This window comes from Pleuronectes platessa, chromosome 19, assembly GCF_947347685.1.
Source record: "Pleuronectes platessa chromosome 19, fPlePla1.1, whole genome shotgun sequence".
NCBI classification, from domain to species: domain Eukaryota; kingdom Metazoa; phylum Chordata; class Actinopteri; order Pleuronectiformes; family Pleuronectidae; genus Pleuronectes; species Pleuronectes platessa.
Genome location: NC_070644.1, coordinates 4714720 through 4740056, shown reverse-complemented (window position 1 = coordinate 4740056; position 25337 = coordinate 4714720). Strand labels below are relative to the sequence as shown.

The 25337-nt window shown below is 41.1% G+C and overlaps 1 protein-coding gene across 2 annotated transcripts; it reads right to left on the bottom strand.

Moving 5' to 3' along the window:
• Positions 1 to 10149: 10149 nt before the first annotated feature.
• LOC128425153 (proteinase-activated receptor 1) lies at positions 10150 to 23939 on the bottom strand. 2 transcript variants are annotated; one of them, XM_053411675.1, is made up of 3 exons: positions 23667 to 23939; positions 12434 to 12522; positions 10150 to 12350 (listed from the first exon to the last, which is right to left on the bottom strand). In XM_053411675.1, exons 1-3 carry the CDS (start codon positions 23794 to 23796, stop codon positions 11217 to 11219), a joined length of 1353 nt encoding a protein of 450 aa, XP_053267650.1. In that variant the 5' UTR covers positions 23797 to 23939; the 3' UTR covers positions 10150 to 11216. The 2 variants fall into 2 exon arrangements, with proteins under 2 accessions (XP_053267650.1, XP_053267651.1); XM_053411676.1 differs by having other exon boundaries at positions 23679 to 23939.
• Between the last annotated feature and the right edge of the window lie 1398 nt (positions 23940 to 25337).

Below are 25337 nucleotides of genomic sequence, written 5' to 3'. Positions count from 1 at the left end.
ATTGATCAGACTGGCGACTGTCTCTGACAGGTCGTCTGGTCTTGAGGGAGCCCTGCCCCAGTGTGGTCCATGCTACTCATCTTCTGAGTGCGCAAACACCTGGTGGGCTGCTCAAGCTTGCTTAGATAAAAGCGGACAAAAACTCAATTATAGCATTTCTATAAAAATTGCTCAGACTGGCGACTGTCTCTGACAGGTCGTCTGGCCTTGAGGGAGCCCTTGCCCCAGGATGGTCCATGCTACTCATCTTCTGAGTGCGAAAAGAGCCTGGTGGGCCGCTCAAGCTTGCTTAGGTTAAAAGCGGATAAAAATTTAATAAACACTACACAAGATGCACAGGTGAGCTTCACTCTGTGTCTATATAGTAGCGCTATGTAGGATAGCTCGATGGCTCAATCCTTAAGACCTAGTTGGTTAACAAACAAGTCTCAACAAAACTAGTCTCTCAAATCTAGTTTGTTTCCTTAAAATTAAAAAGCATGCAGAAAATCTCCTATAAAAATATTACTAACCTACTGAAACGTAGTCAGCAACCAACCATAGCTATACACAACGCCTGCTTAGCAAAGGGAATTAAGAATAAAGAAAATTCAAAAAGAGAAATAAATTTCCAAAATTATTTTTCTCTTAAGAAAATTAATTATAATTATTGTGCATGGAGATGACACAACCACTAATATGCAATAAGAATCCAACCACGGATACACAAGGCAATAGTATACCTGTTTGGCACAGGTGCAAAGGGATTACAAATAAAAAATTCAAAGAGAAATAAATTTCCAAAATTATTTTTCTCTTTAAGAAATTAATCATAAATATTGTGCATCGCGAATACACAACCACCGATTGCACTCTGCAGCCAACCACAGATACGCAAGGCACGAGTATACCTGTGTTGCAAAGGTGCAGGGGAATTTAGAAATTAAAAAAAAAATTATTTGCAGAGAAATAACTTTCAAAATTATTTCTGGATTATTGTACACAGTATTATGATACAGCTGGAGTTAGATAGCCTCACGCAGGGGCACCATTTATGTTGCATGCGTGAAGCGTTCCGCCCTCACACGGGGATCCATTTATGTTGTGAGGGATAAAAAAAAAAAAAAAAAGTTTTGGAAGGAAAAAAAATTAATTAATATCTTTTTCTTCAAAAATTAATTTCTGGGGGAAAAGAATCTGGATTATTGTACAGTATTATGATACAGCTGGAGTTAGAATGCCTCACACGGGGGCACCATTTATGTTGTGCAATAGTAGGAGTAGAATTGACGTTGGCTAATTATTAATAATCATGAAATATGATTATTAAAATAACAATTATTTCTTAAAAATAATCAAAAATGATAAAGCTATTAATTAAGAAATGTAACACATTTAATTAGAAATGATACGGTTATCCATTAATAATAGTTAAAATAATTAATGAAAACAATAAAATTATCAATTAAGAATAATACAAATCTGTAATCATTGCTTATTGTCGCGGGGCACCACCCTGGTTACAGGGACCAACGATACAATCTATAAATATCAGTCTCATAATGATAAATGTCAAATCAATAATCTCAATATTTAATATTAATAATTATTTAATTAACAGTGAAGGCTTCTAAGTTCGAGCACAGGCAATCATAATCCAGCTGCAATCACATACATATGTACAAATAATCACAGACTACAGATACTTTAATTACAAAAGCATTTATTAAAAAGGGGAAATAAAGTTATAATGTTATTCAATGATTCATCATTTTAACAAGCTCCGATATTTCAAAGATAAACACAGCAGCAGCACTTATCACAATTCAGAAAATACATGTAAAACCGGCGGTCTACCTATGTATGTCTGTCTCGGTGTGTGTGTGTGTGTCTGTGTCAAAGTGTCTCTCTGTGTGTGTGTGTCTATGTGTATGCATGTGAAATAAAGTTAGTGTTATTTAATGATTCATCATTTTAACAAACTCCCATATTTCAAAGATAACAACAGCAGCCGCTTATCACAATTTAGAAAAACACATGTATTCATCTATGTGTATCTGTGTGTGTATCTGTCTGTGTCTATCAATGTGTGTCTGTGTGGGTGTGTCTGTGTGTGTGTGTGTGTGTGGGTGTGTGAGAGAGCGAGAGAGAGAGAGAGAAAAAGAAGGGGGCGTGGCGATGACGCAGTCACTTGGTGACGTCACATCTAAGATGGCGGCCGATCATGATTCGTGGAATCAAGGCCTAAAAACTCTCAAAATGGCGGATTGACTACAAAACAAGATGGCGGAGCCGTTATGAATTTAGAGCCAGAATGGGAAGAGAGGGAGAGAGGAGGCGTGGCAATAATAGATTCAAAATGGTGGTTTAACTTGCGTTATCCAAAATGGAGTCTATGTTAATGACACCATGTGGCCGGAGCTCACACTGGTGGTCGTCACATGAATTACACAAAGGGATTTTCAGACAAAGAGAATTCTTTGTCTCTGCTTTCGCGTTCGGCCGCATGGCTTCCAGATGTGTCCAGCCTCTCTGAATATAGATTTAACTATGTTACATGAACTGTATTCTAAATACAGATCGGATGTGTATATAGGTCGGTTTAGAAGGAGAGAGAGAGAGAGAGAGAAAGCATACAAGGAGAGAGCAAAGCTCTTAAAAGCACCGTCAGAGACAAGTTACATTTACTTTACCACTCAGCACCCAAGTGGCGTTGTGTGCTGAGGTTTGACCGGTAAAGTCTCTTTAAAGTTGTTCAAACGGTCACAATGAGCTGGAGACGCTGCTCACGGCGCTTAAAAACTGTGGCACAAGGCCGTAACCGGAAACCGGAAGTGGCGAGTCGCCGCTAAACATTAGAGACTCGGCGGTCTCATACAAAACAAATACATTCAAGTATTAAAACAATACGCTACGTATTAGATTAACATCTGCCCAGACAATAAAGCCTCTTACTGTGACCTTCGCGGTGTTGCTTGCGCGTGGCGCGCGGATTTTCCAGAAGTCCAGTGAATGATCGTGGCCTCTCAAGCTCGGTGGCGCTGGTTCCTTGGTTGCAGCGGCGTCGGCTGGGCCGAATAGGAACGGATTCGTCTTGCTCCTCTACGGGATGAAACATAGTCTCTTCTTCAGGGATGTGGAGCTCGTGCTCCTCAGCGGAATGAATCTCGCGCTTCTGCAGGGGACGGCTGTGGATTTGGAAAGAAAGTCTGTGATGCTCGACCGGCGAGCGAGTTCCTGTGCGCGGCCTCTTCAAGTTAAAATAACAAAAGTCCTTTTGAAAATAAAAACGTCGACTGAATAAAGAAATAAAAGAAATGAAATAAAATAACTCTGGTTGATAAACTAAAAGTTAAGGTTGCCCCCGTTAGCACTGAATCAGCTGGGAGGCCCCGAAGGGGGCCTGGTGTTGTCTTCAGAGCAGGGTAAAAATGGCAGCGATTATTGGGGTCTCAGTGGTTTTGTTCTACCTGAGAGGTCCTCCTCCTTGAGGAGTTGGTCATAGGATGATGCTGGCTTTAAGCCAATTGAGTGTCAGAAATGGATCTGAGTGGGCGGGGCTTGGAACTGAGCGGGGGTTTCTGGGAAAACCCCAGGACATTTCTCCACCACCAGGGGGAGATTCTTGAGCCTGCAGGAGGATGTTTCCCGCCCAAAGTTTAACAACCCTTTGTTCCTCTTGGCTTCAGTGTCTGGGGGCCCCCCGCTGGGCTCTGGCCCAACACAAGTCTAGCCCTAATCCAGGTTTATTGTTGTTGTTTTTTCAGACCCCCCTCCACACACACATTCTGTTCCAGAAATGTTGAGATAATTGTGTGTTGTTGTCACAACGCTCAGGTACTTAGAAACACTTATGTCTGTGGACTTATCGAGGAGGAGGCTGAAACGCTTGTCACCCACATCTATGACCAACTTTGCTAGAACACCATTAATCATTTCCGTGCACTTTGTCCTGTGCATTTTGAAGTGAGTAGCAGCAGTGGAGTCTGAGAAGGCAGCTTTACATGCTTCCCCAATGTGATCAAATGCCAGCATGGAACTGTGTTCAGCAATAGCTAATGCCATGGTGGCTTCATGCAGCTTGAGTGGAACTGTTATAAGGCTTTGCCTTTTGAGTATGTTTTGGAGTTGTCATGTTTTTATTTATATCACAAAGTTTGGCGTAGAAATCAACCTTACAATACAGGCAGTATGACCGTGTATCATCTCCAATAAACGGCTTCAACCAGTCTTTGAATTCAGGGTTTGATTCCCACTCCTTTCTATATTTTTGAGCTTACAGTTTAGACTGAGACATGATGAGCTAGCTATCTAGATGATTAGCTTATGTCACAGAGAGGCACACAGACACAGTGGACGAGGTACATAAGTGACTGAGGCTGTGTGAGTCAAATGCACTGATTTATTTTAGTGTGACAGCGCGATTTATTTGCAGTCTAGAAGACATGGAGTGTGGCTCTCCTCTCTGCTCTGCCTGCAGCTGGGACTGCTGCGTAAGGCTACTGTGAGACTGACCGCCTGTGAGTGCTTTGTGACGGCGGAGGGGCTCACCGCAGCACCCACTGCTTGTTGAGGACAGTAACTGCAGAAGAGCTAATCACAGGATGGAGACAGCCTTGGCCAAAGTCACTAATGACCTTCTAATAGCTTCAGATCAGGGATTTGTGTCTGTCCTCGTTCTTTTAGATCTTAGTGCCGCATTCAACACTATTAGCCATCACATTTTATTACAGAGACTAGAACAGTTAATCAGCATTAAAGGAACCGCCCTAAACTGGTTTAAATCATTTTTCAGATTTAAATTCGTGCAAATTAATGATGAGTCATCTGCGCACCAAAGTTAACCACAGTGTTCCACAGGGCTCTTTTTCTCTACCCAATTTTATTCTTATTATATATACTTCCACTAGGAAACATTATCGGGACACACTCTCTGAATTTCCAATGCTGTATGGATAACACCCAGTTATACTTGTCAATAAAACCTGAAAAATGTAATCAATTAACTAAACTCCAAGCATATCTCAAGGACATAAAAACCTGGATGACCCGCAATTTACTCATATTAAACTCAGATAAAACAGAGATTCTAATACTTGGCCTAAAACACCTTAGAGATACATTATCTAATGATATAGCTGCACTAGACGACATTGCCCTTGCTTCAAATGAAACAGTCAGGAACTTGGGAGTGATCTGCAGCTTGACCAAACTGCTGCAGCCCGTGTCCTGATAAGAACCAAGATAAGAAACCACATTTCTCCTGTATTAGCTTCACTAAACTGGCTTCAAGTATGTCTATAATAGAATTTAAAATTCTCCCCCTCACCTTCAAGGTCCTTAATAATATGGCACCATTATACCTCAAAGAGCTGATAGAACCTTATTAACCCACTAGAGCACTGCGCTCCCACAATGCAGGCTTACTTGTCGTCCCTAAAGTCTATAAAAGTAGAATAGGAGCCAGAGCTTTCAGCCATCAAGCTCCTCTCTTGTAGAATCATCGCCCACTTTCAGTTCGGGAGGCAGACACCATCTGTACGTTTAAGATTTGGCATAAAACCTTCCTTTTTGGTAAAGCTCATAGTTAGAGCCAGCCCAGACTTGTCTTAGTCCTGCTCTTAGCCAGGCTACTATAGGTCTAGAAAGATCAGGGGACACATGACACACGGAGCTTCTCTTCCCAGCTTCTCCTTCCTCTTCTCCATTCTGATCACATCAAAGAAATGAATATCTCAACAATGTATGTTACTGACTTGACTTCTTCCCGGAGTCCCTTTGCCTTATTGTCCGCGGATCCAGGGATGCCTCTGTGGCCACAACATGGATTATGTGTTGGCATCTGATAATGGTGGTTGACCATGATTGAGGTGGCAGCTGATGGACAATGACTGTGGACTATAGTGGCATCCGATCTTGATAGTGGATCATGATCGTGGTGGCTGCTGACCATGGACTATGATTACAAGAAGAAGCTTGATATATAATATTTCTCCTCATATACTCGACCATTCCTAACAATAATCCATCAATTCATTGAACTTCCATTATGCTACAAAGGTTTATTCTAATCAATGCTGCAAATACCCTTCTCTTTCTGATGTTCTCCATTACACGTGGCAATTTACTGCTAAAAGTTTTTTTTTGTCGTTTTTCTGTACTCTTGTTGAGGGTTAAGGACAGAGGATGTCACACCTTGTTAAAGCCCTATGACACAAATTGTGATTTGTGAATATGGCCTATACAAATAAAATTGTATTGATTGATTATATAAACATACCATACTTGAAGAAATATCCCTGGAGATGCTTAAGTGTGTCCTGTTTGTAACAGTCAGATAACCTCATCAGATGGAAAATGAGATGGGATGAATTTAGCCACTAAAATGCCCTAACTTAGTACAAATTTGTCTCTTTTTTTACCCGCTAATGTAAATCTCTAATGGCATCTTGTTCCAGGCAGTCACATGTGGTTTATTTTCTTTTTTAATAAAAGGCTGTTATGTGTTCAGTGTAAAAAACAGTGTAGGCTGTTAGTGTAGCTTGTGCTCTACTTTTTATACATGTCTACTATCTCAGTATCTTGTCTGGTATGTCATGGTTAGGAAGGGGCCAGAAGATTCAGATGAAATAAACTTTCAAATCGAAGATGACAGAAACTGGCACAAATGTTGAATTCTGATTGAAGGATCAAAGTGCAAAAAACTGTAATTGAAGTTGTAGTTGCTCTTTGTTTTCACAGCTGTGAGATCAGTCTAAAATGCAAAACATACTTTTGCTGTGAGAATGTTAACTGACACTGAATTAAATTTAAAGTTGAGCAAATACAGAGCAACATTAATATCCGTATATACTTGTGCAGTGTCGTTTCTAAACATGTTTGTTTGGTCTGTAGTGATGCAGGTTTCAGCTTTCTTTCTGAAACTGTAAAAGTGACCTGCAGTAATAAATAAAGAGCGGCTGCAGGGCTCAGTCGACAAAAACCCTGAAGCTGTTTGTCCAAAGTTCTGTCAAGTTCAACTCAGTTTGCAGAATCCCAGACTGGAGAATCTGTTGCCATTGCTGCTGTCCTGAACGTGCCTTTTGTTGTGGATGTACTGTTGTCATGATCAACAACACTTACGTTGATGAGTCCCAGGGCATTGGTCACCTGTTTATTCAAAAAACTGAATCCCCTGCTCATTCACCAGCTCATTACTAAGTTTCCTGTTTGGTGATGCAGGAAGTGCACTGTGGGTTTAAAGAGCATGTTTTCTTGTCTGATTCAGTGAACCAATAAACCAAAACAGGGTGGAACCAAAACCACATCATTTTGGGATATGAAAGCAAAAACATTGATGAGAGAGACACCATAAAGCACCATAGAGCTAAATGGACTGTGGGGATGGTGTATTGGTGTTGTGTTGTTTTGCTGTGTCTCCTCCTTCCCTTCTGTTTTCTCCCTGTGTGTGTTGTGTGTGGCAGGGGGCTTGGCTGGCTCCTTGGCTGCAGCGGAAGAGGCACACCTGCTCGCAATTCATCTAATCATCCCCTCCATAAAAGCCTGCTCGTCTCACCACTTCGACGCCAGATTATTCCATCTACTCTAGTAGCCTTTGTGCTCTCCTTCAACCCAGAACCTTCATGTGCCTCTCCGCTTGGCTCCTCATCCTCTTCTCAACCAGGATCTCCAAACCAGCCAGCACCCTGCCGCTCCAGCCTTCATCTACCTCTCCTACAAATAAACTCTGTTAATTTACCTCCAACAACTCGTTCGTGTCTGCTTTGGGGTCCAAACCTTCACTCACCCTTAACAGCCAGGCGATAGCTCCTACTCATTGAATCACCATGATTGCCACTTTAGCAACCAACTAGCCATGTGATCCCTTGTTAATACATTACGCTGATTATTGCAGGTTCCATTTTCACAGCAAGTCTTATCTCACTGGCCATGGGTACAGAGTGTAGCTTTCAATGAACAACCACTGACCATTTAGAACCATGCATGAACAACAACCTGTGTGATTTCACCGAGTCAGGTGATCGCACACACACACACACACACACTCACCTTCCTTCCTTGTTCATGCTGCTTGCAAAAGGCAATCACACTTTTTTGATTCATTTTTGTATTGATTTCAATATCATCAAAACTACTACATCGCCCCAAAATACACTCACATAGGCTTAATTTTTTCCTTTACTCCTACCACAATAAAACTTTACATGGTAAAAGTAACTTTTTTTATATTACAAGTTTCTTTTGAAATGAATTTGAATATGCACTGGCTTGGTAGTACCTGCCAGGGGTATAACCTCCGTCGGTATAGTCTTCAGGTTCACTGAGGCAGACAAGCCTCCCCACCACGAAAGGTTGATGAAAATTTAACATATTTCCTCAACGAGGATTTCTTAGAACTTTTAGTATGTTTCAAATTCATTTCAAAAGAAACTTGTAATACAAAAAAAGTTACTTTTCATGTATACTTTTGCCATATAAAGTTTTATTGTGGTAGGAGTAAAGGAAAAAATTAAGCCTATTTGAGTGTATTTTGGGCATATTCGATTTGTGTATAGCTCAATGGCATAATAAAATTCCTTTTCAAAGAAACCTGTAATACAAAAAATGTTACCTTTCATGGGTACTTTCATTGTGTAAAGTTTCGTTTTCATAGGAGTAAAGGAAAAAAATAGCCCCATTGGGATGTATTGTTGCATCGCCTTATTGGCACACATCTCGGATTGATGGGAATTAAACATATTTCCTCAACTAGGATTTCTTAGGACTTTTAGTATGTTGTTCTGGACACTTCATATAAATGATCTATGCTGAAAAAAATTATTTTACAATAACTACTATTTTTGGCTCCAAAATGGGTTACTTTGCCTGGACTATGAATAATAATGTAAACAATAAAAAACCTCCATCCTCCACAGTTATCTGGACTTGATGACAGTTAAAGACGAAGCAATGAATCTGATATATTTGTACTAATTGATAATATATTTATATTTCATATAAGTGTCAGTTATCAGAACACATTATTTCCGTAGCCTTAAATCCACTGTTGTGAGTTTAGTGTTTAAAGCAGCTTGTTGTTGATTGTCATCTTATTCTTACGGTGGCCCTGAAAGCTCAACGAACAGCAACTTAAGAAAACACATGCAAGTTAAGAAAACACATTCAAGTTGAAAAAACACAAGCAAAGTAAGAAAACATCTTCATCAAGTTCACAACACAACACATTACAAAAACGCGCAGCAAATAGAGAAACGCGCTGCAAATAGAGAAACGCGCAGCAAATAGAGAAGAAACGACAACGGAAGTGTTTCCAGAGGACAGCTAAAAGTGATGGACACTGCTCCAGAGCCGCGGGTGGCCGAACCCTGTGTGGAACCGAATTTGTATTGTGTATTGGACGTTTTTGTGTCTGCTGTGGCATCAGTGTCCATCACTTTTAGCTGTCCTCTGTAAACACTTCCGTTGTCGTTTATTCTCTATTTGCAGCGCGTTTCACTATTTGCAGCACGTTTGTCTATCTGCAGCGCGTTTGTCTATTTGCTGCGCGTTTCTGTAATGTGTTGTGTTGTGTTGTGAACTTGATGAAGATGTTTTCTTACTCTGCTTGTGTTTTGTCAACTTGCATGTGTTTTCTTAACTTGCATGTGTTTTCTTAAGTTGCTGTTCGTTGAGCTCTCAGGGCCGACGTATATTCCTTTTACACGCCTGTAAACTGTGAACAAAATTAAATAAAAAATAAATGAGTCAACAGTTCCTTCACACCCTCAAAAGATTCTCACCTCTGCACAACACCAATGTCTGTGTTTGTGTGGTGTCATATAATTCAGTATTTCAATTTTTTTTGTGTTGTGCCATCTGCTGTAGAAAACCGCCTTAAAAGTGGTGTCACGTTACAGCTGTACTAGAACACATTCAATATAGCACATTTATCATCAGTAGGAGGCAGCATGGATCTGCTCTCTAATCCAAATTCAAAGCAACATTTTATGGATTCTTCCCTGACCCAAACCACATTCTACCAAGTGTCATATAAATCCATCGGGTTGTTTTTGTTTAATCTTACTCACAACAAACACACGGACACAGAGTTATGATGTTTTGTTGCTACAATCTTTATTTTTACTCAGTAATTCCAGCAAAGCCCCTAATGGATTGTATTTGTGTCACTTTGAAATGATTCCTGATCGTGCTAAGGACCCATGGGGGGCTTAGCATCCTTGCTAACACACCCATGGCAATCAGCAGATTATGATTCTTGAAAACAGATGTCAGCATCATGTCACCAAGGGACAAAAGCAAAGGGGATAAAATGGTAGTGTTAGGTCATGTTATTGTTGTAGGTTTGTATGTGTGAATGCACGTGTGTGTGGATAAGATTTTTTCAAAAGGTGTAAAGGGGAGAGGAAGCAGACAAGCAAAGACAGTATGACAATTCTTGCGCTCGCGCGCACATATACAAACACAGGTACATGCTTATGACTTTTTTATTGAAGCAGATATTGTGTAGGTCCTCTTTTTCCCGTACACATCAATGACATTGTAAAAATTATTTTTCTTTTCATTCTCATCAATCAAGCTATATCAGATCTTTACTTCAAGCAGACTCCACCCCTATGGGAGAGGTCCATGTTCAGGTTTCTGATATTTTTTTTACAAGTTCTTTATGAATTTTCAAGTTTAAGAGAAGCGTGTTCAAAAAATAAATGTAATCTCTGCCAAATCATGTAGCTCTACTAATATATGGTGATGTTTATTCTGTAATATAATACATATAAACGTGTGTCAAGCAAAAGGTGTATTACACAAATGTAGATTATAACAAAATCATTTAAAGAGTGTAATCAACTATCATAACATTATATATCTAACATTATATGAATTGAATACATGATAACATCACTAGTTGCAGTATAGTTATATGGTATGTGTTTAGCTGCATTCTAAAGGTAAATAACTTTAAACTAAGACTGTCCAGCGTTGTGATGCACACACATTTCTAGCTAATTTCAAGATTAAACACTAGGAAGGAAAAGGTTATTATTAATAATTTTGTGGAGGCCTTATATCTGGCCCAAACTGTTCATGCCCCCCCTCCTGCTTTATTGTTTAGAGTTTCAGTCAGACCCACACACCAGCTAACATTTTAAATCCCAACAATAGTATATCTTTTTGAGCTGATTGAAAGCATGTGGTTTGGAAGAAACCCTGGTTTTCATTTTGCCACCAAAATTGAGTTTTTATGGTATGCAGACTGGGGGGACGTCAACCTGCAGGTCACTGGATCTGGTTGTTCTCATCCTAGTTAAGCGACTACTGAGGCCAGAAATGGAATGTCCACTAATGTCCTCCAAAAGCTTCTCACACCTCAGTGTGCTGGAAAGTTGTTTCCTGCACTGGGATGAGCCAAAGTAGTAGACCAGGGGATCCAGGAGACAGTTCAGACTTCCTAAACACATACAAACTAGATAAGCTGCGTAGGAGCTGGTCTCTTTGAACGCCTCAGCACCCCCGTTAAATTGCAAATAGCGTGCCATCAGTAGACAGTGTGTGGGTGTGAAACACAGCACAAATATCACCAGTACTGTTCCAGTCATCACCACTGCTCTTGTTGTCCTGCCTGAACTTCCGAGAACGCCACGTGGGACTCTGCTCAGTGCCCAGATCACACGAGTGTAGGACCCCACTGTGATGAGCAAAGGCAGGATGAAGAAGGCACAGCACAGGGCAATGAAGTAGAACTTGTAGTACAACATTATCTCGTGCACAGGCTGGACGTCGTGGCAGGTGGTGATGTTCAGCTGACTGAGGTGAAAAGTTTGGTCGTCGATGACAAGAGGCACAGTGCCAGCGAAGGATAATATCCACATGGTGACGCAGGCCATGATTGCTTTCTTTGGCCTCCTCCAAGACAGAGAGTTAAGAGGATAGACTACACCAAGGAGACGGTCCACACTGATGCAAGTTATGAGCAGAACAGAGCAATACATGTTCCAGTAGAAGGCTGCAGTGACCACACGGCACATGAGCGAGCCGAATATCCAGTTGTTGCCGCCAAAGTGGTAGGAGATCTTGAAGGGGAGCAGCACAGCAAAGAGCACATCGGCACAGGCCAGATTCAACATGTAGATGGCCGCCGTCTTCATGGGTTTGATCCTCAGAGTGAAGGCCACCACTGCACAGATGTTGATCGGCAAGCTGAAGAGGCAGATCAGCGTGTAGAAGGAAGGGATGAGGATGGTGGACACAGAGCCAGTGAGAAACAACAGGGCTTCTTCTGAGATTTTCACCCTCTTGATGCTGGTTACATTCACCACCCATGTTCCGTTGATGTTGGTTTCATTCAGCACCGCTGGCCCGTTGATGCTCATTTCCTAATGCATCAACATACTTTTGTTACTGTTTTTTTAAGCATCAACATCCTGTTGTTATTAGTTCTATTTGAAATTTCACTTACCTGAACCATAGAAAACTCTTCAAATCCATATTCATATGCTGAGATTATATTATCAGGTGGTTCATAATAATCAGTCGTTTCCTGTGTTACTGGAAAGAAATAAGAGAGAAAAATAGTCAGGGGATCCAAGATGTAGACAAAGATTGTTTGATCAATGTGTTGACAAATCTTTTTAATTCATATGATAAATATTCTAGAAGTGAAACGATTATTTGTTTACTACTTCAAGTGATTATCAGCATCGGTAACTAGTTTGATTGAGAATCAATTAATTGATCAATTATTTTTTAATGCCGATATTATTTATCAAACTAATACATTATGCATTATGTCAATTTGTGAAATTTACATTTTTCAGTTCATACTGTCTTAGAGCTTTGCTTAGAATTAAATTAATCAACGAAAAACACCAAATCATTATATTGTTGTTTTGCATGATGTTTGATCATCCTATGAGGAAATGTTTCTACCAGATATAGGTTGGATTTGTACTGATTTGCAGTGACCCTGCATCCTCTCTGAGGAACCTGAGGAAGATTTACTCTTCAGGTTTTCCTGGCAGATGCCACTTTAGTCACTGTTCCTACTGAAACAGTTGAGCTGTCTCTGTGACTTCAGCTCCTGATAGCCATGTCCCATCAGTGAACTCTCTGTCAAAGTCACTCTGATCTTTTCCTGCTGCCTTGTAGGGATGAACGATTTGGCAAAATAATCCAATTGCGATTTTTTCCCCCCCAATTTTGCGAATGCCCCGCAAAAAAAATAAAGGTAATGAATGATTTAAATATGACCAACACAATATTAGATACATTTAGTGGAAAATATTCTTTCCCACATTTTACATTTTTATTTAACTGCTCATTACAGAAACAAGGACAACAAATCGGTGTGCATTTAAGTAATTTAAACAAAGTCTTTGTAGGTAAAAACACAAGGCATGCACTTTTAAACACTGTGTGCAAAATTTACCATCTTAAGAAAAAAGTTTTTTGAAATTATAGGTGTCTTACTGCTCCCAAGTCAGTAACATTTCCAGGGTGGGGAGGGATACTTTAAAAACGTATTCCGTGACAGAATACAGAATACCTGCTCAAAAATGTAATCTGTAACCTATTCTGTTACATTACCTAATCTGAGTAACGTATTCTGAATACTTGGATTACTTCCACATTGAATTGCATTTTATAGGTGTAGGAATGCGGCATTGTTATAGTCAGTGGAGCAGCAGCAGTTTAAGCTTTCTCTCTGCGGATGCGGCAGGCCAGCTGGATGTCCTTGGGCCTGATGGTAACCCTCTTGGCGTGGATGGCGCACGGGTTGGTGTCCTCAAACAGGCCGACAAGGTAAGCCTCGCTGGCCTCCTGCAGAGCCATGACAGCGGAGCTCTGGATGCGCAGGTCGGTATTGAAATCCTGAGAGATTTCTCTCACCAGGCGTTGGAAGGGCAGCTTGCGGATCAGCAGCTCCGTAGATTCCCGTTCATGTCCGGGTGGTCGTGCAGCGGTATGGAGGCGCCGGGCCTCAGCAGGAACATCCCCATACTGAACACCTCCGTCTCGCAGATGTGCATGTGTGGTAGATAGTTAAAATGAATGATGGTGCTGTTTTAGTTTTGTCAAGTGTCAAACAGAGTTGCATGTTATTTAACTTAATTGTTCTAACATTAGTTTTGGAGCAGTGGTTTAAATAATATTCAAGTGTGTGATAGATATTAGTTAATCTGCACTCGATTAGTATAGCCTGGTTGAATGATCTGCTGATCGATTGGATACACCTGCAGAGGCCGGATTAGGGGAACTCTGGGCACGGTGTCATTCTTGAAGACGCTGACGCAGAGGAAACACCGTGTCCGAGTCATTTGATTAACAACTCCCCTTTTCAGGTAGGAAATGAGTGTTTATGTTCTGTGAATATGTTATTAAGCTGTTTTGTTACAAGATAGGATTTATTTTTGATTGTTGAATGTGTGTTTGTTCAGTTAGTTAACACGTGTATGTAGCTCCGCTCTTCCAGTGGCAGACAGGTAGCAGCACGTAGGTAGCATGAGTGCAACAGATGTTGTGTGCATGGTAACCATGTTTAGTTTAGCCAGACACACAAACATGATGTTGCTGATGTGTTTGTGTGTTGTTAATGTTAACTATATTTATGGGTGTAAATAATAAGGATTAAGATTTTTTTTTTATTACCAATAAGTTATGTTCATGTTTAAGGATTAATAAGCCATTTCAATTTATTGTTACCTGTCCATTTAAGTGAATGGAAAGAAAATGTATGGAACTGTTTAGTATTTTATATTCAAAAAACTGTTGTAACTGTGTAAATTGCTTCTGTAAATTATAAGTCATTCTTGAAGACGCTGACGCAGAGGAAACACCGTGTCCGAGTCATTTGATTAACAACTCCCCTTTTCAGGGCACAACATTTGGAGGCACCGCTGGGATAAATGTGACGAGGGCCAGCTGTCCTGGATAGACGTCCCCAATCATCATTTAACCCCTCACATCTTCAGCCAAGGTGGACGAAAGCGTGTGGTGGATCAACAACTGCGTAGAGAGACTTGCATGTAATCTGAGGTCAACCACTGGTGCCAGGAGAACTGCGTTGTCTACTCTGCAAGGAGAAAGGTCCAGATCACATCGACATTGTCCACGGATCAGAGACTGAGATGGATCCTTCAGAGCGAGAGAACTTGAAGATAGAAGTTGGTGGTGCTCTGTACACATTGACAAGAGAGGCGTTGATTGAAGTTTGTGATTTTCTAACTATTGCTGGTTCAGTATTTGAAGAGGTATCTGGTAAAAATCGTTCCTCTCTCATTTAACATGTAACAAATCATTTAGATAGAGAAGAGTTGGATAAACTTGAGGATGAGGGGATGGCAGAGCTACTGATTTTGAGAAATAAAATTATCGAGCTGCAACAGGCTGAACAAAATGCTGCACTAGAAAAGGCAGCCTCAGAGGCAAAAAAGATAGATATAGCACAAGAGCAAGTCGTTCAGCCTTCAGAAGGAGAGCGGTTGCAAAAAGAGATCGAGAAACTACAATTGGCATTAGCATTATCACAACAGGAGAGATCAACTCAAAACGGTGGAGCCAAAAAGCCAGTGAGTGGGGAAGGTAATAATGCTAAACAAGAACATGACTCAGCTCAACAGACCCCACAACCTCGTGTCTCCTTACAGTGGAGTAGAGAATTCAAAATATCAGGTCAGGTTGGTGAGCCAGGGCAAAAGGACAAACTGACCTTCTCTAGTTTAGCACACCAAATCGAGCAAGGCATCAACAAGGGTTTTCCTGAAATAGAAATAGTTGATGCAGTGATTAGGGCAATCGCACCAGGCTTGCAGTTACGCAGCTACCTGGAGGGAAAAAACCACCTTACCTTACCTACCTTGAGGAGGATTCTCAGATCCCATTACCAAGAAAAGGGTGCAACAGACTTGTATAAACAGCTCACCTCAGAGGTCCAAAATAGTAAGGAGACCCCACAAAACTTCCTAATCCGTGCCTTAGATTTGAGACAAAAAATCCTGTTTGCCTCACAGGAAACAGAATCTGGTCTAAGATATGATCCAGTCCTCGTACAGAGTATGTTTCTCCATACTGTTCTAACAGGCCTGCAAAATGATAGCATTAAGAGCGACCTCCAACCATACCTGCAACAAACGGCAACAAGTGATGAGCTGCTTCTCGAGAAACTCAACATTGCTTGCGCAAACGAAGCAGAGAGACAAAATAAAAAGAAACAACTTATCCAACAGCGGCCAACCACTGTGCACTCAGCTCATTCTAATGAAATACCTGTAGATAAAAAAAGAAAAAACCCAAATTCAGAACACATAAGCAAAATCCAGTCTGATGTACTAGATGAATTAAAAGAAATGCGTTCTGACATGGCATTATTGAAAAATCTAAGCGCTGAGGTTGCACAAATCAGAGAGTCAATTCGACAGCCTAACCCCACACAGCCACAGTATCTGGCCTCACCTGTGACGGACGAATGCATTTCCCCTCCCCAGTTCCAGAATGCACCACAAAGATACTGGCCTCCCCCAGGACCAGGACGAAGAGGAAATACAGCCCAATATCAACAAAGCTTCTTACCACAGCACCAGTATCCTGCTCCGAACCGTGTACGCCTGAGAAAATGTAATGGCTGTCAGCAAAGCGGAAGTGAATATTGCACTCATTGCTTCAGATGTGGTAGCAGCGAACACTTTCTCGCAGGTTGCAGGTTGAGAGGAACCAGACAAGAAAATGATGTTCCGTTAAACGGGAGAGGGTTACCCCCACGGGACATGGAGTAACCGGCAACAGTGGAATGTCCCAACAGCATTGCTCCCACTGTGGTGTCCATGGAAAAGACCAAAGACTCAGAGCATGTGCATCCTGTAAAAAAGACACTTACTGTTCTAAAATCTGTCAAGCTGAACATTGGCCAAAACATAGAAAACGATGCAACCAGCGTCTTAACCCACAAGTAAACCAGCTCTCCCACCCAAGGACAAATGCCACCCACACCAAGAACGACAGTCATTCTCGCCTTGTTGCGCTGGTAGGGAAACGATGTATGGTTGAGTGCTATATACAAGGCTGTAGGACTCAAGCATTATGGGATACAGGCTCTCAAGTCTGTATTGTTGATGAAAAATGGAAAAGGAGAAATTTGCCTTGTGAGAAATTAAGAGATGTCTCTGAATTAGTTGATGCAACCGACGATTTGAAAATCACAGCAGCTAACGGACAGAGCATGCCTTATAAGGGTTTCATTGAGGTCACTTTTGGATTAGCTGCAGAGGGAGCCAACCCTAAAGAACTTGTAGTCCCCATGCTAGTGATGAGAGGTGGAAGTCTCTCACAGCCAATCTTAGGCTTTAATGTCATTGAGCAAATATTAAAAAACAGCGCTACAGAACAACTGGATGTTACAGGAAGAGAGCAGTTGCATGAGACATTAAGAGTTGCTTTTCCTAACCTTGAGAGAGGAGATGTTACCGGCTTCATTGATCTGGTGACTGTTGAGCAGTCATGTGGCTATGTTGTGAAAACGATCAAAGAGAAGGTCATTGTACCTAAACGTACCTCTGTTCAGATTGACTGTAAAGCGCAGACCCTGCCACTGAAGAAAGACATTACCCTTCTCTTTGAGCCAGACATAAATCCACAGTGGGCTGAAGGTCTTGAGTTTTGTGAGACGTTAGTCAAGCTCAGCCGTGGTGTTTCACCTTACATTGTGCTGTATGTGCAAAATCCCACTGATCATGATATTGAGTTGTCAGGAAGAACTGTCGTGGGTACCTTACAGCAAGTACAGGCTGTGTACCCAGCTACCATGTTTGAGAAACCCAGTCATAGCCCTCCAGTGTCAGTGAATCAAGTTACTACAGAGAGTGAGCAAGTCACTGAAATTCTATGGAATCCACCAATTGACCTGAGCCATTTAAATGAACCTGAAAGAGTAGTAGTACAGAACATGCTTCGTGAAGAATGCTCCTCTTTTTCTAAATCAGATGATGACATTGGATGTATCCAAAAGCTGAAGTTAAGAATATCGTTGAAGGATATGGATCCTGTAGCGCGCACTTACCTGTCGGTGCCGAAACCACTGTATAAAGAGATGAAAGATTATCTGCACAATCTTATTGCGCAAGGATGGGTCACGAAATCGTATTCACCTTATGCCTCACCGGTTGTGTGTGTTAGAAAAAAAGATGGCAGCCTACGCCTTTGTATAGATTACCGACAGCTGAACAAAAAGACTCACCCTGATAGACAACCGATACCTAGAGTGCAGGACATCCTTGACAGTCTTGGTGGTAACTCATGGTTTTCGTTGCTAGACCAAGGAAAGGCCTATCATCAGGGCTTTATGGATGAAGATAGCCGGCCTTTGACTGCATTTGTGACTCCATGGGACCTGTATGAATGGATAAGGATTCCATTTGGATTGATGAACGCACCCGCAGCCTTTCAACGCTGTATGGAGGAGTGTTTGGAAGACGTGCGAGACAACATCTGTATCCCCTACTTAGATGACACACTAGTGTATAGTCAATCATTTGAGAATCATGTTAACCATGTCAGAAAAGTGCTTCAGCTGTTGAGGAAATACGGGATTAAACTAAAATCCAGCAAATGTTCATTATTTAAACATGAGGTTCGCTATCTGGGAAGAGTTGTGTCAGCTGAGGGTAGCAAAATCGATCCAGCCGACACCATAGCTGTGAGAGCCTTGAAAGAGAAGAGACCTAGCAATGTAGGAGAACTAAGAGCTATTATGGGCTTGTTAAGCTATTACAGACAATACATACAGGACTTCTCCCGTATCGCAGGGCCACTGTACAGCCTGCTGAAAGGGGCAACAGAAGATAACAATGTGCCACAAAACAGGTTAAACACAAGGCGAGTTACAGTGAAGAGTAAAGGAGTGCCATCAAACAAACCAATTGTGTGGACTGAAGAGCATCAACGCATATTGGAACGACTTTTAGACTGTCTTGTTGAACCACCAGTTCTCGGATTTCCAGACTTTTCACTGCCATTTATCCTCCATACCGATGCCTCCAACCAAGAGCTCGGGGCAGTTTTATACCAACAACAAGATGATAAACTCTGTGTGATAGCCTACGGTTCCCGAACACTGACAGCCTCTGAACGGAATTACCATCTCCACTCAGGAAAACTTGTTGTATTGGTAATCATTGATCACTTCACTCGTTTTGCACAGGCTTACGCAACCACCTCAAAGTCTGCCAAAACAGTTGCGGATCATATTTTCAATGATTACGCCCTGAAGTTTGGACTGCCGACACGGATACACCACGATCAAGGTGGCGAATTTGAGAACCAGCTCTTCGCCCAGCTGAAAAAGAACTGTGGTGTATTAGGATCACGAACGACACCTTATCACCCTCAAGGAAATGGGCAAGTCGAGCGATTCAACCGAACATTGGTACAAATGCTAAAGACACTGACCACTAAACAGAAGACAAACTGGAAAGACTCTTTGAACAAGCTGGTCTATGCATATAACTGCACACGATGTGAGGTAACAGGTTTCTCCCCTTTTTACCTTCTCTTTGGAAGGTCACCAAGGTTACCTATTGATCTCCTGTTTGGCATCACCTCTGAGACAGGGAAAGCAGACCATCGAACATACATGGAGAAATGGAAACGAGAAATGCAGGAGGCATATGGCATAGTGCAAGAGAATGCAAAGAAGTCAACAGAGAGAAGTAAGAGACATTATGATGGAAAAGTGAGAAGCTCCGTGTTGCATGGTGGTGATCGTGTCCTTGTTAGAAATATGACACCTAGAGGAGGCACTGGAAAGCTTCGTAATCATTGGGAAGAGAACATCCATGTTGTGATCCGCCAGGTTGGTGAAGACATTCCAGTCTATGAAGTCAAGCCTGAGCAGGGAAGAGGAAGATCAAGAACCTTATATCGCAACTTGTTACTACCGTGTGATCACTTACCCTTGGACTTGCAGCCAAAAGCAGAGTCTAAGCGAAAGAAAAGGATGCCGGAAACAGTTGTAGAAAATGCAAATCAAGAAGAGGAAGATGATGAAGACGAATGCGGATACATTGAGTATTCTGACGCACCAGAGGAGGAGGATCGAGAGACACCAGTGTTAAATTCTGACGAGCAAGTGGTTGATGAAAGGTCCACAACAGACACAAATGAATCTGAGACACAGCAAGAGAATGAGTTACTGGAAGAGGATAATCAGAGTGAAAATGCACTACCAGTTGGAGAAGCACAGGACGAGATCCAAGATCCCCAGTCATCAAATTCAGGCGAGGAAGAGAGAGAACAGGGACATGACTTACAGAGGAGAGAAAGACGAGCCCCTAAATTCTTTACCTATGACCAACTTGGAACTCCAGCATGTTATAGTGCAGCACAGACAAATGAAACGCTCTACCAGTATCAGCCCCTACTATATAGAGAAGGTCAGCCAGTGACCATGTGGACAAATCCATTTCACGTTTACCAACCTTTATTCATGCAGTGATACTTAGGATAAAATGTTGTTCAGTGCATAGAGGGTCTGTTTGACTAAAAATATAAGATCACTATTTAAAGTAGAGTAATGTGTAGGCAGTGCAGTCATATTTATCGTTAGGCCAACAACAGTCACTAAATTGCTATCACCCTCAAGACAGTGATGATAACTAAAGCATACCAAGTTGGGAACCTTTAGTTTATCAATGTTGTGATGTCGGGACGACATCTAATGTTGCAGGGGAGTGTGTGGTAGATAGTTAAAATGAATGATGGTGCTGTTTTAGTTTTGTCAAGTGTCAAACAGAGTTGCATGTTATTTAACTTAATTGTTCTAACATTAGTTTTGGAGCAGTGGTTCAAATAATATTCAAGTGTGTGATAGATATTAGTTAATGTGCACTCGATTAGTATAGCCTGGTTGAATGATCTGCTGATCGATTGGATACACCTGCAGAGGCCGGATTAGGGGAACTCTGGGCACGGTGTCATTCTTGAAGACGCTGACGCAGAGGAAACACCGTGTCCGAGTCATTTGATTAACAACTCCCCTTTTCAGGTAGGAAATGAGTGTTTATGTTCTGTGAATATGTTATTAAGCTGTTTTGTTACAAGATAGGATTTATTTTTGATTGTTGAATGTGTGTTTGTTCAGTTAGTTAACACGTGTATGTAGCTCCGCTCTTCCAGTGGCAGACAGGTAGCAGCACGTGGGTAGCATGAGTGCAACAGATGTTGTGTGCATGGTAACCATTAGAGATGAGCCGGATACTCTGCTGAAACGAGTATCCGGTACGGATAAAGCACTTTTGCCGAGCACGAGTATTATACGAGTAATACGAGTCAATATCTGTGCTCGGACTGAATGAAAATCCTCACACAGCGTCACAGCGCTCCTCCCCTTCACACACCGCTCTGCTCACTCACTCAAAGAACAGCTCTCTGTCTCTCAGTCACTCAGGTTCGCGGGTCTTTTCCGTTAACGTTTAGGGTTTCTTCAGCTTGAAGTTTGTTTTTATTTCAGTTTGTACTTACTTATTAACCAGTAGAGTTCTGTTAAACGTGGGTTCGTTCAGACGTGGTGCTGGTAGAAAGCGACTCGCGTTGCGTCTCTGCCTGTCGGAGATTTTTTTTTTTTTTTTTTTTAAACAGTTTTTTTTTTTTTACTTTAACGGTTTAAACTTTTTTTAAACCGTCAGTTGGCTCTAACCAGTTTTATTTTACTTCACACACTGAGTGTCTGACAAGTTCTAGGTAGTAGTGGTATAAAAAATTTTACAAATTAAGCTACACACACACACACACACTCCCCCTCTCTCTCTCTGTCTCTCTCTTACTCACTTACACACACACACACACACATACACACACACACACACCTGGTGTGGAAATAAATTAAAAAAAATTCAAAGTTAAAAAAGAAAGTTATGTTGAGTATGAAAACACTTGTTATTACATTTCACTTCATAATTGCAACAGCATGTGTTGTATTCATTGTTACAAAACTTGTTCTGTAAATAGTTTGTTTGCTATTGTGATCAAAATCATTGATCTGAAGCTCAATGCTGATGCTGTCCTGTAATAGTTTTCTAATCAGCAATAAATATAACAATTTCTGATCAACCCATATCAATTGCATGCTTAAAATAACATACTGGTTAAAGCCCCGCCCATTTCAAGACAACCCGGCCCACTCCCGGGTTAAATCACACCCACTTCCGGGTTAGGCCCCGCCCACTCCGAGTACGGATACGGATACAGATAATTGATATGGTTAACAGATACAGATAAAGATACAGATAATGCTGTACTCGCTCATCCCTAGTAACCATGTTTAGTTTAGCCAGACACACAAACAGAAAGTATGATGTTGCTGATGTGTTTGTGTGTTGTTAATGTTAACTATATTTATGGGTGTAAATAATAAGGATTAAGATATTTTTGTTTATTACCAATAAGTTATGTTCATGTTTAAGGATTAATAAGCCATTTCAATTTATTGTTACCTGTCCATTTAAGTGAATGGAAAGAAAATGTATGGAACTGTTTAGTATTTTATATTCAAAAAACTGTTGTAACTGTGTAAATTGCTTCTGTAAATTATAAGTCATTCTTGAAGACGCTGACGCAGAGGAAACACCGTGTCCGAGTCATTTGATTAACAACTCCCCTTTTCAGGGCACAACACATGTAGGTGATCTGGGGGACCTCAGCTTGCTTTTCCGGGGAGCGATTTTCAGGTCCGCTGCCCGCACTGCGGTCACCAGCGAGATGAACTCGCTCTGTGTGTCCACCACGTCGGTATGTGATGCAGGCCTGCTTCACTATCTTCTGGATCACAGGAGTTTTGTTGTCCCGAGGCATTCTGGCGGTTCGAAAATCGCGTTTTATCATATCGCGATTTTATCGCAAATGCAATTAATCATTCAGGCCTACTGCCTTGAACCCATCAGCATGTTCAACCCCCCCCACAAATCTTGTGTACCATACAGTGAAAACACTCTCCATTCACTCATTTTTTCATTTGTTTCCTTAAATGTGTCTGTAGCTCACTATTTATTTTGTTCAGCTCTATTAAATCAACACAATTAAGTATTTCATGATTTATATACCATGATATATTCACATACAATGTTGATACATATACAAATTTTAACTGTTTTCATTAATAGAAAATGTATGTTATTTTTTATAATTCGTCATATTTGAATCGGCTCACGCACACAACAGAACCATCAGCAAGGCTTTCTGAAACACCGACACGTACAGAAATATTCCTATCCACTGATATCCCATTTCGTAAACAGCCGCCAGTTCCAGTTTAACACTTAATGGTCCATAAGTGACAGCTTCATAAAAAAGTATTTTCCTTTGCTATTTGGTTGAAGATTATAAAATACAAATGTTTATCGCATTGTATTCCTTTTTTACCTTCCTTTTTTTAACTTCTTGTGGTTGCACTCTGAGCCATGTTGCTGACTGTCTGACCCTCTGCAGAGCTAATAATTTAAACTCTAAGACAACTCCGGTCTGAGAAAACTCATTATTTCAAATGTCATGATAAATTTCCACTAAATAGCTTATTCCCTTTAATTTGTCTGTAGTTGATAAGTATCATTAACCAACTCACCTTTTCAGTTTTAATAAAACAACACATTAAAACATATCAAACCTTATAAACCGGTGTTATTTTTTCATTATAAGTGAATTGCCCTTACCTTTGTTCGTACCTTTGTTCGTACCGTTGCTCGTACCGTTGCTCGTACCGTTGTTCGTACCGTTGTTTATCCCAGCTGAGGAAGCACATGCACACACCAGAACCAGCGCTGTTGGAAACACTGGAAACATCGTGCTGTTGAAAAATGAGGCAATAACAGCAATATTAATAACGATTCTATTAAATATTGTTTATCCCTGTGTCAGTTCTCTGCATGTCTCGTCTCTCTCGCACTCTGTCTGCTGCTGATCATGACTAGTGAGTTGGTTTTCTCCCAAAGTCTGAAGAAAGAAAAAAAAACGAACAGCCAATCAGCAACAGCATTGGCACACACAGAGACACACCTGTTGCCTGATGTCACAATTCCCGTCACACTGACACCACACACAACGCTGCATGAAAAGAGGAATTTGTGGCAGTAAGTGTCGCTACAAATTATGGTGGAATTATCGGTTAACGGCTCTTCACAGGAATCTGCAGGCAGCACAGAAAACTGCCAGGAACGACCAGGAATTGACACAGGCTTCCAGTTTCTGACAGTTTTACAAGCCTGACAATGTTGGCAGGTTACCCCCTGCTCCTAGGCCTAGGGGAGGCTATCACATGTAAATGACAATGCTGTGAGATTTACAAATGCAAATCAGGATAGTTTCACTCAGTGGTGCAGAGGTAACACCTTTTTCTAAAAGGTACTATCCAAGGTATCAACTAAAATATCTGGCGTAAGTACACCAGCCTTAAAATAAATTAAATGTGAAATTGTAGCTTATATAAATTTCCCTTTTGTAAGTAAGTGTACAATAATGAATTACATTGTATACCATGAGCAAAGGTCAATGCTATGAAAACTCATCAAGCTCATCCAAGATTTGTTGGAATGGAGAGAATGGCACCTCTGTACAGTTTTCTAAGAGATGTCTTTCTGCTGACACCAAAACACTGTGCCTCACATAAAGCATATCAGTTGTGTCATCGCTTGTCAAAGTTCCAAATATTTGTCCTCCCAAAATACTGGCAAATTCAGCATCACATTCACATGTCCATGGCAAACTAAGCTGTTGACTGCTGAAATTACCTCATAATTTGAATTTCAATTGTCCTATTGTTGTTATTAAACTTTCTCAGTATTCAATTAAAAGACTTAAACTCTTATCCAAAGCGACTTACAATAAGTGCATTCAACTGTGAGGGTACAAACACAGAACAGCAAGAATCATGTAAGTACATTAACTTAACACCAGAATGAATTAACTGGTCCTCGGTCACATGCTCATCCCATATAAAGGTAAAGTACAATTTAAAAACTGTTATAACTGCTGCGTCAAACGTGAAAAGGTCATTTGTGAAGTTTTACTCTGAAAACTGCCATTCCTGAAAATGCCACTGTCAGTCGTTAACTTCATCACGTCAGGGCTGGTACAATCACAGCATCGTGAATGAAGGTTCTGTCTCCCGAAGACATGAAACTACCGGCTTGTGTTTTGCGTGGTCCGACAAGTGACTCTGTTTTTGCTGTAAAAAACTTGCTGAAGTCGACACGACACTGTTTATATTGGTGCTGTGGATAAGTCGAAGCGGAGATTAGCGGGACCGTTGCTAAAAGAAGAAGAGATCATCGAGTGCTTGAGCAGAACTAGTGCATGTTTAAATATGTATGAACTGCTTAAATTTA

Excerpts from the sequence above, each read along its gene's own strand:
- LOC128425153 (XM_053411675.1), bottom strand. The coding sequence starts at position 23,796 with ATGTTTCCAGTGTTTCCAACAGCGCTGGTTCTGGTGTGTGCATGTGCT. Across the intron at positions 12,523-23,666 it reads GAACAAAGGTACGAACAAAG|TAACACAGGAAACGACTGAT; the intron begins GTAAGGGCAATT and ends ATTTCTTTCCAG. Across the intron at positions 12,351-12,433 it reads AAGAGTTTTCTATGGTTCAG|GAAATGAGCATCAACGGGCC; the intron begins GTAAGTGAAATT and ends TTGATGCATTAG.